Source organism: Capra hircus (assembly GCF_001704415.2).
Source record: "Capra hircus breed San Clemente chromosome X unlocalized genomic scaffold, ASM170441v1, whole genome shotgun sequence".
Taxonomy (NCBI): Eukaryota; Metazoa; Chordata; class Mammalia; order Artiodactyla; family Bovidae; genus Capra; species Capra hircus.
The window spans coordinates 26,744,581-26,760,853 of record NW_017189517.1 but is presented as its reverse complement, the minus strand read 5'-3'; the positions used below and the strand labels follow the sequence as shown (position 1 = coordinate 26,760,853).

At 39.9% G+C, this 16,273-nt stretch overlaps 1 protein-coding gene across 5 annotated transcripts in view; it reads right to left on the bottom strand.

The window, feature by feature from the left end:
- Positions 1-16,273, bottom strand: part of DOCK11 (dedicator of cytokinesis 11) — a 212,984-nt gene that overhangs the window by 102,006 nt on the left and 94,705 nt on the right. For all 5 annotated transcript variants that reach the window (XR_001917616.1, XM_018044192.1, XM_018044191.1 and 2 more), the window contains exons 15-22: positions 14,239-14,361; positions 13,960-14,036; positions 10,739-10,923; positions 10,582-10,647; positions 8,707-8,799; positions 6,602-6,725; positions 1,806-1,927; positions 1,128-1,214 (exon numbers count right to left, since the gene is read on the bottom strand). Coding sequence is in view for 4 of the 5 variants with exons in the window: in XM_018044192.1 (XP_017899681.1) it covers positions 1,128-1,214; positions 1,806-1,927; positions 6,602-6,725; positions 8,707-8,799; positions 10,582-10,647; positions 10,739-10,923; positions 13,960-14,036; positions 14,239-14,361 (877 nt within the window). In the remaining variant the exon portion in view is untranslated. The remainder of the gene's footprint in view (positions 1-1,127; positions 1,215-1,805; positions 1,928-6,601; positions 6,726-8,706; positions 8,800-10,581; positions 10,648-10,738; positions 10,924-13,959; positions 14,037-14,238; positions 14,362-16,273) is intronic.

The window sequence follows — 16,273 nt, the reverse complement described above, 5'->3', positions numbered from 1 at the left end:
GTATCCTCCCATTTTAACAAAGGGATTAAAGAGAAAAAAAATAGAAATTGGATTTTTACCTGCTTCCTCTAATTATTATCTGTGGGACCTTGGATACATCTTTTAACCTGACTGAGCCCCTGTTTCTTTTCCTACAAAAGGATGGAATGGCCAAGGAAACCTGAGAGTGCTGCACCAAGGAGTGTGGACTTCACCTTCTCCATCCATGATTTTTCAAACGGTGCTTGAGGTGTCTCACAGATACTTGATTCTAATTTCAAGGATGCTGAGTCTAAGAGCAAACTGTAGTAGCTAACCCTGATCCACTGACTGCCAGCTTCTGTGTTCAGCTCCAGTCTAACCATAAGCAAAACATCAGACTAATTCCAACAGAGGGGCATCCGCAAAGTACCAGTAGTCCTGAAAACTGACAAGGTCACCCAAAACAACGAAACACTCGGAACTTGTCACAGCCAAGAGCCTAAGGGAATGTGACAACTGAAAGTAACATGTTATCCTGGATAGAATCCTGAAACTGAAAAGGGGTGCTAACAGGTAAAAACTAAGGAAATCTGAATAAAGGCCAGACTTCAGCTAATGATTATATCTCAATACTGCTTCAAGAGTTGTAACAAGGGTGTCACACTCATGTTAAATGTTAACACTAGAGGAAACTTGGTATAAGGCATATGGGAGGTAGCTGCACTATCCTCATAATTTTTCTGTAAATCTAAAACAGCTCAAAAAATATATGTTGGTTTAAAAATGGTGATAATAGCCTCCACATTTTTTTCAGAGTTTTGGAAGAGTCTAATCAGTCAATGGGAATAAAAGGATTTGGTCATTTGAGAAGAATTTAAAAATTTGAGCCATTATTAAGAATGGTGTTATTACTAATGAGAAAGTGTTTCAGGCCACAACTTCTCTAAGGCTGTAGAAATGAATATAATCTATTTTAACCAAGAAAAAAACTCAAGTATTAAAATTGACAAAATTCAGGGACTTCCCTCATGGTCCAGTGGTTAAGACTCCTCACTTCCAAAGTAGGAGGCATGGGTTTGATCCCTGGCTGGGGAACTAAGGTCCCAAATGCCACATGGTGTGGCAAAAAAAAAATTTTTTTTACAAATTCATGGGATGCAACTTACTTGAGTGTAAATGGTAGACTCCAAGTGGCTTTTGATCTTCAGCAAAGGCTTTGCACCATCTACCCACTTAATATCCACATTTGATTGCTGGGAACAGAAAACATACATGTGAGTTTTTGTACCACAGTAATAGACAGATGAGCAATATATGTATTTCAACATTTTTCTCAGAAACAAATGTGCTAGTTGCAGACATAGGGAACTATTGGAGAAAATAACCTGCCTTTAGAATAAATGTATCCTAAATCACTTTGAAGTTCCCATCCTTTGCAGGCGGATACTTTTCCTAATGACAATAAAAATGACTATATGAAGCAATTTTTTTATCATGCACAAAATCAGAGTCCCATTTTAAGTAACTGGAATCAACTGACATGAGGTTACTTTGTCAAACTATGATAGAAACTTCCCAACACTCATTTTCCATACTTCTCTTTGTTGTGGACCAGCATCAGCCCTCAAACCACACTCTGAGTAGCTATCAACCACACTAAACCATGCAATACACCAACAGTATTCTATTTTTTAAACATTTCATCATATATGGAAAACTGAATCACTTTGCTGTACAGCAGAAATGAACATGACACTAAATCAACTATACTTCAATAACATTTTTTAAAAGAAGGCAAAAATAACATTTCATGATTTCTTCAACAAATACAGAGATTTTCCTACCCTTCTGGATTCTGCATCATTCAGACTCATGTAGCCTGGGGGAAGATTGGCGGAAACTGGCAGCTGCTGCTCCAATGTGATGATTCTACCATCCTTCAGTAAAGGTACCCAGGCAAAGCCAACTGCCAAGACAATAATCAGCCATGAGAAATGAAATCACAGATGCAATTAGCTACACAAATGTCTGGTCACTGGGGAGCAGGGTAGGGCTGGTGATGCTGCCAGGGGTTTGTATGTGAGAGTCCAGGTGTTAGGCATCCAAGCACTGGGTGGGGGGGGGGATTAGTTTGGATGGCTTCCTAATCCTAGCCTGGCCACTAACAGGTTATTCACGCTACCTCCTTGACTATAACAATGGGAACAATAACACCCAGATCTTCTATAGAACAGTGATTGAAAGACCAAAGTGAGCTGATATACCAGAACACTTGAAAGCTTTTAAAGTGCATCCATTTCATTATCTTGACATACTAGGGGAGCATTTTGGTAGACTTATTTTTTAAAAGATTCAGATGTCTCATGTTCACCCTTACAGTCTCATATCTGAGACTATAATCAGACAGCAATCACCATGTTGCAAAATTTCTTCCAGCAACCCTAGGGTAAGTAAAGGACTATGGAAAATGAAGGTCACAAGTCAGGGTTACGTTCTATATTTATACACAGCAGTATTTGGTTGGGCAGTTTTCCTGATTACAGAAGGAAGAGAGGTAGCAAGAGAATACAGCCACAGCACAGCACTTACAAGTGGAATCACTGAGAGATTTTCCTCCCCAGTCTCTACATTTCTTAACAGTTCTACTCCAAAGAGCCTCTTGGCTTCTTATTAGAAAACTCATCATGTTCTAAGCTAAAAAATCCAGAGCCATCTGTGTTGCTCAAGTCAAGCAGTGTCAGTATTTCCATTATAGAGATTACTCTGGACTTCAAGTGTTTATAACTTAGCTGTAAAAAGGATTGCTCTGAACTGAGTTCTGGCATATGAGGGAGGGTGTTGGCTCGAGAGTACTTTTGAAAGCCACTGCTTTCTGATGCTTTAAAGTTCTTTGTGTGAGTGTGTGGGGGTGTGTGTGTGCGCACGCGCACGCATGTGTGCGGGTGTTTACAGTGTGAACACAGAAGTCAACACAAATCTGGTTAGAACGTGTCTAATTTGGCAAAGCTTTAATTCTTAAAGAGACTGATATGTTGCATTCTCCAAATAGACTGAATGGCTTTCTCAGACGCCAAAACATGCCTGCAGGGCATCTTCACTAGTACAGCTTCAGAAATGCTTTACCCAGGGCTTTTCTTTTAGAAAAAGCAAAGGAAAGTAACATGAGCAGAAGAACCATTCAAAAGGACTCTGTCAAAGTAGTTAAACTGAAAATCAGACAAATGACAAAAGGTTTCCAGTCCAGAAAGCAGGAAAAGGAAAAGATATTTCTTGTTTTTCAGGGTTATTTTTTCCTTACATAAATTTTTATTGACATATAATTCAGATGCCTTACAATTAATCTATTTAAAGTATACCATTCAATGGTTCTTGGTATATTCACAAAGCTACATCTACTGCCACTACCTCATTCCAGAACTTTTTTTATCACCCCCAAAAGGAACTCCATACCCCTCAGAAGTCACATTCTATTTCCTCTTCTTCAAGTCGTGGACAGCCACTGATCTACTTTCTGTCTCTATGGAATTGCGTGGGCAATATTTTTGCACTGCAAATCAATCAGAGCATGGCCAAGTGTGTCTCTTAGTCAAAACTCATCTAGAATGCTTGGAAGCTATAAAGGTGCAAGGTCAAGCACACACCATCCACATCAAAAGTGTGAAACCACTTAAAGGATGGACAGTTAAAAGTAATGAGTGCTGGGGAGAAGTTCGGGATTAACAGATATACACTACTCTATATAAAATAAATTTTAAAAACTAGCACCTGCTGTATACAGCACAGGGAACTATGTCCAATACCCTGTAATAACCTACAATGGAAAAGAATCTGAAAAAGAACGGCTATGTGTGTATATATACATATGTATGCATAACTGAGTCACTTTGCTGTACATCTGAAACATTATAAATCAATAATACTTCAAAAAAACTTCAATATATATATTTTAAAAACTGATGAGTAGCAAGAAAATAACCACCTCATGCTCTACTGAGCATCTTGCCCACTTCTGTCCAGGATCTGGATAAGGCAACAGTTGTTTGTTTCCTCAGGAGGTACACTGTCATGTACCTCACTGTCTCATTATTCTGCTAGATTTCTTCTCAACCTGCAAGGTCACTACCTTAAATGAACAGCAATTTCTATGAGGATCTAGAACATGACCACACTATCCACAAAGGGACTCTCCTAATATTCAGTACTGCTGCCTGCTGGGCATCACTCAGCTGTGTCACTAACATTGCAAACTCAACATCAGTCAAAACCCACCATCCCTAGGCATAACTCTGCTACTCGGCAATATCTGCTTTCCAGTTTTGAAACTTCAGTGCTAACTTTGAATCATCTCTCTAGAGGCCCATCACTTGCCAGGCCCACTATATTCCTCTGCAATTGTCTTTTTCTCCACCCTCACCACCTGCCCCCCCACCCACCCGCCATTACAGCCCCACTGTGGTCCCCTTCCTCTCCTGAACTCTTGAAATAGCCCCCTAACTGGTGTTTCCTTCCTTCCTTCTTCCTGCTCCACCTCACCTCACCCATTATATTGCTGCCTGATTGGATTTCCTGCAAAACAGCTCCTACTGGTGTTAATAACCCTCCAGTATTTCCTATCGGTAACAGAACAAAATCAAACCCACAACCTGGTATTCAGGGCCTTCCACCATCTGACTCTTCCTTTTCAATCTGCCATCCTATGCTTCCCTCCCCAGTTTCCTGTGCTTCAGTGCATGGAACTATTTGGGGTTCCCTGTCCAGACCCCTCAATACTCTGTCTCTATACTGGCTATTCCTTGACTGCATTATCAAACTCTATGCCACCCTGCAATGCCTCACCCAAACACCATCACCTCCTGGAAGCCTTCCCTGACTCCCAGCCACTTGTCCTTCCACCAGTTGAACTGAATAATTTTATGTGATATCAGAGAATAACTCACTCTTCTCTGATATCACACAACACCATTTTATTGGTAACTACTACTTTCTATCTTGTGTTATAAATGTCTACATAGATCTTGTTTCCCCCACTGGACCATGTGCTCACTGAAGATGAGATCTATGTTCGATGCTCCACTGTCTTCTCCATATTACCTACTACAATATCTAGTACATAATAGATATGCAGACATATTTGCCGAGTGAATGAACAAATTTAAGATAGGTCCAGGCTGACGCCACAGAAGCAGCCTGAATGCCCATCAACAGAGGAAAGGATAAAGATGTGAGACATATATACGATGGAATATTACTCAGCCATAAAAAGGAACAAAGCTGTGCCATTTGCAGAGACATGGATGGACCTAGAGGCTGTCATACAGAAGGAACTAAGTCAAAAGAGAAAAACAAATATCACATATTAATGCATATGTGTGGAATATAGAAAAATGGTATAGATAAATCTATTTGCAAAGCAGAAATAGAGACAGATGTACAGAACGAACAAATGGACACCAAGGGTGGGAGGGGGTGGTGGGAAGAATTGGAAGATTGGGGTTGACATATATATATATACTACCTTGTATAAAATAGATTAACTAATGAAAATAGACTATATAGCACAGGAATCTCTATTCAATGCTCTGTGATGACAAAGAGGGGATATATGTATACATATAGCGGATTCACTTTGCTGTACAATAGAAACTAATGTAACATTGTAAAGCAACTAAATTCCACTAAAAATGTTTTAAAAAAAAAGAAAGAAAGAAAAAGATTGGCACAGGCTAACTTGGATTTGAATCCCAAAGCATACTGACACTGACATAGTGGATGTGGCATGGGCCATGTCCATAGGACCTGTGATATTCTCCCAAGGATGCTTCCCATTGGTCTATCTAAAGCCTTGAGGAATGAGACCACAACTGGGGCTTCACTATCAATGCTTATTCAAGTTTGTTAAATCTATCCTCTTCTCCCTAGAATTCCAATCTCCCTTGGGTTCAAAAATGCCCATGGCTCTGGGCTTACTTCCCTCTTCTCAATGAGTAGAGCTGGAAGATTCTGCTTGCTGGACCATTCCACACAAAAGAAATAACAAAAATATAGCATCACAATATGGGTTTCTCTCTGAGAAGAGCAATATTACTTTATGTTGCCTACAGTAGTCTAAGCACACTGGCAAGCATTTGGACATGACGCTGAGTAGAAATGATGATAAAATGAACATGTAATTCATATTTTAGCACGGAAATTTTAACTCAGAAATGCACTTTTTGATAAGGGGAAGTGGTCTGTAGCTCAATGAAAGAGGTTATATCCTATGACAACTCCATTTCTAATAGCTCTAGAGAGAGAGATTTAAAGAATGCATGGATATATGTATACCTATAGCTGATTTACACTGTTGTACAGCAGAAATTAACACAACGTTGTAAAGCAATTATACTGTAAATTTTTTTAATTTTAAAAGATACACACTTATAGATAGATTAGACATAGATATAAATATAAATATAGAAAGGATTATAAACAAGGACTTCTGGACAGCACAGGCAATTCTACTCAATACTTTGTCTTAAGCCATATGGAAAGAAAATCCAAAAAAGAATAGATGCATATATATGTACAAGTGAATCAAGTTGCTGTACACCTCAAACACAACATTGTAAATCAACTATTCTCCAATAAAGAACACACATACCTGGAGTTTCAACTGTGTCCTGCTTTTTGGTTGTTCCCTTTGTGTTAATTTCACAACTTACGTGATAAAAAGTGAAAAGCAAATGATGTTTTTGATGAAGGTGAATGGGAAGCTCAATTTTTATCTGAAATGAAAGCAAAATTATACAGAGCATTTTGTTTTCATCGTCAAGTGGGACTGTCAGACCTTTAGCTTTGTTTCATCATACTTTTTCAATGACATAATTTTCTAAATCACAGGTCAAGTGGTCAAATAATAGATATCATTTAAATATATTCCAAATGCCTTTCTGGTTAGTTTCAGTTTGACAATAATATTCTCTTGGGTTGTGAGGGCTGATTTATTACTCTTCCTGGAGAGTTGTGGATTCTCCTGGATTCAACTTTGCAGAAGGATTTTCTGAAACACTGGATCAAAACCACATCCTTAAAGCCCAGAGATACCATGAAACTCAATTGGAGTCAGTGAATCCAATCCATCTACAATGTGCACTGAATTTGAAAACCTGCCTTTTTTTTTGTTTTTTTTTCCAAAATCATTTCCCTCCTCTGCCTGGAAAACAAAAAAAAAAAGCCTTTACAAATAAATGAGCAAAAAGTCACTGAGGTATTATGGAATCCACAAATTACAGTTGTATAAATTTCTTTAGAGGAAAAACACAACTTTACTCTTGAATAAATAAAAAGTATCATCATGACACATGAATTTCATGCTAAAAATTAATACTTTAATACAAGCACCTCAAGTAATTTGCCAAGTGAATGTTTGTAATGTCTCCTGGGAAGGATGTGGGAGACAGATCACAGATTTAATTGATTTAATGCACATGCGTGGACCTGCTCAGGAACCCACGCAAACATACATGCTCACGCTCACTTTCCTGGTTAATACATAGCAAATGTTTGAAAAGTCCATTTCTGGCTTCCTAACATGGATTACTTACTACATGAACAAGCTTTCTCTAGTGACTGGCACTGGTTATAGAGAGGAATATATTAAACAGCTTGGTGATGGGACATCTGGCCTAATTATCATTCACACAAGACATGGCTTTGGTGTGATAACTAATTTCTGTTGTAGGTATATTTCACCACAGAATATGCCGATTCACAGCATCCAGACCATCTGGGTAGGTATCTAATGCTCTGCTGCACATAAATATGGACACACTCCCTCCCTGGGTGGCAAAAACACATTCCCTGCAAAGGCTGGGGCACTGGACTGAGCAGGAATGAGCAAGTCCCAGGCTGGGGTTTCAGGCCTCCATACTACAGCAGCTGGGCCTGGGGAACCGGGGACAGCAGGGTAGGGGGATGGTTTCTAGCCAAGCCAGGGATGGACACGTGGAGCCTGAGAAGCAGAAATAGCAGAGCTCTTGGCCTGGGATGCACACCTGGGTTCCACGGAGACACACGGCTATCAAGGGCAGCCTGCGGATTTGCATAAGCCGTCTATGCACAGGCTCAAAGAGGTTTTGACAGAGACACTGAGAAGGACACAGACACGCAGAGACAGAGAACTGGGAAGAAAGAGAGCCAGGGACAGAATCAGGCAACCTGACTGAGGACAGGCACTCAGAGGCCGGGAGATGGCCTCTGTCTATATTGCACTGAGGCATTTGGTGCAGCCGATGGGATTCTGGGGGCCCAGCCACACCACTGTGTCTCTCAGAGCATTTCACTTACAGACAGGCTGCACCCTCCCATGCAGAACCACAGGAGGTAAGAGCTAGGAGGGCCTTCAGAAAACCCCTTCCAAATGTCTTATTTTAAACTCTGGAAATTAGAGACTCAGGGAGGGGAAGTAACTTGCTCAAGGTCACGGAGCCAGCTGATGTCCAAGTGTGGGCTAGAAGTCCTGTTCCAGTCTGCTGTCTGTTTCCTACGTTATCTCACATCAGAGCCCCTTCCATTTGTGGGCCCTGCCTCCACTGTCACCAAAGGGCACCAAGCAGGCAGTGGCCCTTCGTTCTGATGTGACATTTTCTATTTTCATGTGACTAACCATTTAGGGATTGAAGGTGCAGATGCAAGATTGGAAATGATTCAAACAGAAAAGAAACAACCACCGCAGCGTTTTCTCAATAAGAAAATAACGTATTTTACCTCATCATAGAACTCTGGATTTTGGTTGTGATGCGAAACAACAGCATAAGCGTTTGTGGTAAAGACAGACCCTGCAGGTTTTCCATAGATACACTGCAAAAGAAGGAAACAGAGTCACCACTCTCCATGCTGCTCCTTAAACAGGATGCTGCTGCTGCTAAGTCGCTTCAGTCGTGTCTGACTCTATGCGACCCCATAGACGGCAGCCCACCAGGAACCACATACAGTTATGGGCATCTGTGAGCACAGGGTTATGGCCAAGCCCACCCAGCTCTCACCATGAGCCTGTAAATTCCAAATCATTTCCAGTCACTCCAGACACCCCCAGACATCGCCTAACTTGGCTCCATGGATGCTGCTGAATTTCCTGCCACCAAAGAAATACAATTTCAACCTAGCTGACAGGAAATGGCTGAACACTTCTAATCAGTTGGAAGGGAAACACTCTCCAGCCAGGCCTGGCAAGCTTACTTCTCTCATGCTATTTGCACTTATTAATATGAGAAGCTCCTCCTTGGTCGGTTAGCAACATGTGCTGAATGCTCATTGTGCGTGGGCCAGGTAAGGAGTTTTAACAGAACCAACAGCAGAACCATTCCTAGCCTCAAGGAATTAGAAAATGAATGGCCATTAGGCCACAGATGGGCTTACTGTTTTCTCACTTTATGAGCCACACTTTCAGAGTCACCAGCTTGCTGCTACACCAGTAAAATGAATGGAAGGCTTTCTCGGGTTCCGTGGAAAGATCCAGTTTCATTTCTAGTGTGAGTTTTTCACTTCCATAGGCTTAATACGTTCAAGGATGAATATGGAGTCAATGAGTCAGGCTCCTAATGGCCTCACTCGGGTACTTCAGAGCCAGCCTCCAGGCCAGCTAAGAAATGAAACTGACACTCGCCTACTCTCCTGAAATATGGTTATGAAGGCAATTTGCAGGAACTGCAGAGAGGTAACCTAAGAGTCTTTGATTATACAAAAGGATAGTTCACGGGGATGAAAAAAAGCTATTCTCAGCTCCACTGAAGAAGAATCAGAGAACCTACACCTCATTTTAGCCAGCTAATCCTTAAATTAACTTAGGTTTCTCTGTGAAAAAAATCTCTTCTCAAAGATAAGAGCTATTAAACATCAAATGACTTAATTGGGGATATTCCAGCCTCTTTTCCTAGGTGGTTTAAGAGGAAGACTCGCTATCCATCTGTCTGATTTAGGCTCACGCTAGAGACGTAGGGAGCCAGATAAACACTTTGTGATGGCTAGATGTTCAGACTTCTCTCTCAGGCCTCTGATTCCTGGGCTAAAGAGCCAAAAGTAAAAGGTGGCTATAAAGAGTGAAACTGTAAGGGCACCGTGAACTGACAGGTATTTTAAGGATCACAATATCAGATACTGAGATGCTTTTCCTAGATCATTCATTCAAGTTTGGAGGCACCATTTGGCCAGCCACAGACTCGAAGTCATATCTCAGATCAAAGCAGTCATGCTGTGCTACTGTCAGCTTGAAGCCTGTTCAGGTTTCAAGGAGAAAGGAGTTAAACTCCCCTGATGGTACCACTATAAGCTGTCAGAAGAAAATGACCTTGTGATTGGGCATTGAAGCAAGGCAAAATCCAAGTGGAGCAAAGGCAAAAATTCTGGCATATGCAGCTTACCCTTTTTTAAAGCTATATATACGTTCCTAACACATTGTGTCATTTCTTAATATTTAACTCAATCTTACCGGTAATGTTTAAGAGTAGAAAAGGCAATCTTACATTTGTCACTTTACTACATTTTCTTGACATTTAAGCACATGAAACTTAGCATATGAAACTACCTAGTACCAAAACGTCTGTCTCTATGAAAAATGCATGCTTATCAATATCACAAACAAACCTTTAGAGCGCTAGCGTTACTTTCATCCGAATCCCGGAATTCCACACAGACCGCAATGTTCCTTGCCTAAAAATGATTCATCATTCAAAATGAGTCACAAAATGAGAAGATTATAAACAAGTGTAACACCCCAAAATGTATAGTTTACCCCGTTTACCTTGGCAAATGTTTTTTGGCTATCGTATTTTAATTGCAAGGGATATACATATAGATGGTTTTTGTAAATGGTAAATGGGTAACAATATTTTGTCATTTCTGGAACAAACTCTTCAACTTCCACAGTAATATTTTGACAATTCTTTTCAAAGGGCTTCAGAGGCACATATGAAGAAGTAATACAATCTACAGCAGAAAAAATAAACAGGCAAAGATGCAACAATTGTTAACACATTCCTGCATTTATAAAATATATATATATATACCTGGATTGTGTTCTCAAAGAGCGGTTTAACAAACAGAATTCTTAGTGATTGACAAAAACTCATACAGCCACTTTAAGAACCCAGAAGAACAAGTAGGAGTAAGTAGCCTGATGCTGATTTTAGTGAAACCCTTCAAACCAGATGCGGATTGCTATTTCGTTCTCAACGTAGAGTGATTTTCCAAATATAACACATCATAATTTTGACAAATTTAAACTCTGCAAAGAAATCCATTACATTTTTCCTCCTGCGACTGCAATTTAGCTTTTCACTGCAATTTTTTATTGGTATCAGGGAAGTAACAGTAAATTTATGCCAATTAGCTCATGGCTAGTCCCTCTTAAAAAGTTAACTTGGTACAGGTGCAAATTTTCACTTAAGGAATAATGGCAGCCTTCTGAAACTACAGATCTTCTGATGTGTTACCAATAATAAATTCCATCCTCCCAAATGTGGAAAACACAAAACCTTAGAGAAGTATGGCAGCACATGTTATTGAGGTAGCCACTTGCAGTAAAGGTTATTCATACACTTAAAGGGGCTCTAAGACTGCTGGTCCTTGCTGAAGAGTGATATTGATGGAGAAGAAATATGCAGGAGAGTCAGATCTGAGGACATAATATTTTTCATTGGGTTTTGTTTTCTATGATAGCGATACTTACAATAGAATATCTGGAAGAACAGAATAAAGGTCCACAGATAAAAGTGATCATTTCACTACCCAGAGTTAACTACTGCTAATATTTTGGCATATTTTCTTATAGTCTTCTTCCTATGTATGTCTCATCTAAGAAACACAAAAATCTCACTGCATAGAGAACTTTATCCTAGTTGTTGGTATTTTATCTGATATCTTATTTCATGAGCTCTTTGTAAACATCATTTTGCAGAGCTGCATAAAAGTTTCATGGTATCAGGATCCCTAACTGAACTGAACCACACATGAACTGAAGCATGACTGAACCACACTGACAGTGTTGTACTCTTTGGTTGCTTTCAATCCCCTCTGTAATATAGACAACACTGCAAAAAATATCTTTACGTGTAAACTCCTGTCTACACTTCAAGTTATTTCTTTAGGAAAAAATAATCCATTGAACTCTTAGATGTTTTAACATGCCAATTGCCACTCTCCTACTTACAATCCTTTTGTGACTTCTCATTGTACTTGGGATGAAATTCAGTTTTTTAAGGCGTTACCATGGTTTTCACAATGTTCTTCATGATGTGATTCTTCCTACTTCTCCTACTTCATTTCTTATCTCCTGTGTTCACATCACACACTAGACTAGCGCCTCATTGGTTCCCTTTGTGTCCATATAAACCAAGCTAGCTGTACCTCAAGATCTTTACATGTGACACCCTCAGAGTAGAATGTACAGTCCGAACCATTTCATGCTGACTGGGCCACATGGTGAGCCTTCCTTAGCCACCCTTTTTGAAAGTGGCCCACCCAATCAGAGACAGAAATTATTCATTTGCTTTCTTGTTTAAATACCTGTCACTCTTTCTAGACTGTAATCTCCATACTTTCAAAGCACCTAGTAAGTATTCAATAAAGTCTACTCAACAAATGTTTATTTGGTGAATAAATGGATAGATAGAATGTCAGAATTAGAATGCCTTAGTTACAGACATTCATGGATGTCTCTTGCCAAACTGTACTCCTACTTGAGATGGGTGACAGTGCCTGGCCAAAACTAAGCCAGCATTAGAGAGTTACAATTTATTTTTTGCAAATTTGATAGATGAACAAAAACCCCACAATGCTGAAATATTTGCATTTGTGTTACTGGCATAATTACTGAGACTAGATGTTTTCCAATTATTTACCAGTCATTTTATTTCCTGCAAATTGTCTTTTCTGTCTTCTGTCCATTTTTCTCCTGGGATCATAGATTCTTGTCTTTAAACAAGAAATGAAATTCTCCTTTTGGATCCCTTCACTGATGAAATTCAGCCAAGGCAAAAGGAGCAGAAACTGACTGAAACACACTCACATCATATATTATACATGAAACAGCATCTGATAAAAATCAACTTAATTTACTTCCTAATCTCTAACTATTCACCATGTATCCTGGGTTGAATAGTGTCCCACCAAAATTCATGTCCACTGGAAACTCAGAATGTGACCTTATTTGGAAATAGGGCCTTAGCAGATGTAATTAGTTAAGATGAGATCATAATAGATTAAAGTGAAGTCGCTCAGTCGTGTCTGACTCTTTGCGACCCCATGGACTATAGCCTACCAGGCTTCTCTGTCCATGGGATTTTCCAGGCAAGGATACTGGGGTGGGTTGCCACTTCCTTCTCCAGGAGCTCTTCCCGATCCAGGGATTGAACACGGGTCTCCCGCATTGGAGGCAGACACTTTACCGTCTGAGCCTCCAGGGAAGCCCATATAATAGATTAAGGCGGGCCTTAAATCCAATGACTGGTGCTCTTAGTAGAAGACCATGAGGACAGAGGCAGGGACCAGAAGGATGCATCTATAAGCCGAAGGACGCCCAGGCTAGCCACCAGCTTCTAGAAGCTAGGAGAAGACGTTCTTCCTCAGTGCCCTGAGAGGGAGTGTGGCCATGCCAGCGCCTTGAGTTTGACTCCCAGCCTCTAGAACCGCAAGAGAGTAAATTTGTTGTTTTAAACCACCCTGTTTGTAATACTTTCTTACAGCAGCCCTAGGAAACAAATACACCATTTAAATCTTAAGAAAAATGTTAGGAAGATAAAACACCTGCGCTTCAGGGACTTCCCTGGTGGTAGTTCAGTGCTCTCAAAGCAGGGGGCCCAGGTTCAATCACTAGTCAGGGAACTAGATCCCACATGCCACAACTAAGAGGTCACGTGCCGCAACTAAGACCTGGCACCGTGAAATAAATAAACATTAAAAAAATTAAAACCCTGAGATTCAAATGTAGCCTTTTAGGTTTATTTGCAATATGTAAGTTCTTACTTGAAAAATCCACAGGAACACATTCTACTGTGATGTTTAGCTGCCCAGGAATAATCTGCAATTTGGTCTTCTCTGGCCTAGATGTAAAATAAGAATATTTTATATTCAAAAAATATGATTACTAAGTGCACTGGTTACCGTTTATTCAAACTTCCAAATGCTTCCAAATCCAAATGCTCCAACATTTGATTTTTCCCACATATGACTCACATTCATCATTCAAAGAAATTATAATTCATCTATGATATTGATTTACTGCAGTAACTCTAAAACACTTACTTCTTGTATTCCGAGAGCAACTTGAGAATGTCTTCATTGGAAAGCTTGCTACTATCTTGTTTATACAAAGGAGAAAATCTCCCATCCAGGTCCAGAGAGCCTTGAATATCTTTGAAAATGGGCCTAAAAGAGCAACAGAGGGTTTTTTTTAACTCGAAAGTATGGATAAATTAAGATCAAATAGTGGTGATGGGAACATAAAATGGTGAAACTCTTTTGGAAAATAATTTGGCAGTTTCTCATGAAGTTAAGCATACACCTACCCTCTGATCCTGCGATTCAACTCCTAGGCATATTTCCACATGGTACTTGAATGTTCACAGCAGATTTATTTGTTATAGCCCCAAACTGGCAACCACCCAGATATTCATCAACAAATGAATGGATAAACAAATCGTGGTATATTCTTACAATGGAATACTACTCAGTGAACAACTGATACAACATTATGGATAAAATACAAAAACAGACTGAGAACAAGAAACCATAGGCAAGGTTACATACTGCATGATTCCGTTGATATGAAGTCCAGAACAGGTAAAAGTCAGCTAAGGTCAGTGGTTGCCTGGCTGGGAGTGGATGGCTGATTGGACAGGGATGTGAGGAACTCTCTTGGAGTGATAGAAATGCTCTAGATCTTGGTTGGGGTGGTAGTTATATGACTACATACATCTGTGAAAATTTATCAAGCTGGACATATAAATATGAATTTTAATCAAAGATAAATTATATCTCAGTGAAGTTGATAAAAATTGAATTAGATCTTTAAGATCAACTTATATCGAGTTTATAATATATCTATAAAATTTCTAATATGAATTAGAATTATTCCCTCCTCCTTCTTCTTTCATTTTCAAAGTAGCTATTTTACTGCCAGAACAGGAAGTAATATACAAGCACCCAACGCACTGGAAGCAACTATGGCCAAAAGCACAATCTCCCCTGGCAGAGCCTCTGAAAAATGTGGTTAAAGGCACTAACTATCAGTCCTACTTCTAAGCATACCTCCTTTATTTTCAGTAAACAGGGGTTTATCACACAGCTTTTAAATATCCCAGCCAAGCCTTTAGAGTCAGTTCCTGTCGCTGCTAACAACCAAAATAATTTAAGAAGGGAAAAAAAAAACAGCATAATTCCACATCAGAACTAGGGATTAAAGCTTCTAACTTTGAAGATTTTATAATTTATTTTTCTACAAGCACATTAGCATCAAGCAGTTACTGATGTGGCCTAAAAAGGGGTGGAGAGCATGTGCCATGGCTGTCTACAGTGGGCTCTGAATTCAGGTCCTGTTAGTTCTAAGACCTGCTTACACACATGCCATGTGAACTTAGGCAAGGATTTATTTTTTCATTTCTGTGACTCAAATTCCTCATCTCCAAGATGGGGGAGAACAGTACCTACCTCTAAAAGAAATATACATTAAGCACGTAGACCTCTACCTTGTACGTGCCTGTGTGTTAAGCCTCTTCAGTCGTGTCTGACTCTTTGAAACCCTATGGACTGCAGCCCACCAGGCTCCTCTGTCCGTGAGATTCTCCAGGCAAGAAAACTGGAATGGGTTGCCATTTCCTCCTCCAGGGGATCTTCCCAACTCAGGGATTGAACCTGTGTCTCTTACGACTCCTGCATTGGCATGTAGGTTCTTTACCAATAGCACCACCTGGGAAGCCCACCTTGTACAGTTAGCACTTAATTACTGTAAATATTGGACTGGCCAAAAAGTTCATTCTGGTTTTTAAAACCTGAACAAACTTTCTGACCAATAGTAACAGCAGCAGCCACTGGAGCATCACTAAGTATGTTTCACCTTCTGGAACAGCTAAGTATACCACCTTCCACTACTCTTTGCCCTTGACCTATCCTTGGCTAGCATTTCTTACTAGTTGGCAAAATAAGGACAAGGTGCCTTTTCATCTACCAACATATAACACATTTTGAGACCCTCTCCCAAGTGAAATGATTATAGTGATAGAACAGTTACTGAACTTAAATCTCCTACCCTTATGGTACTCCCCAGCACCCACTGAACATA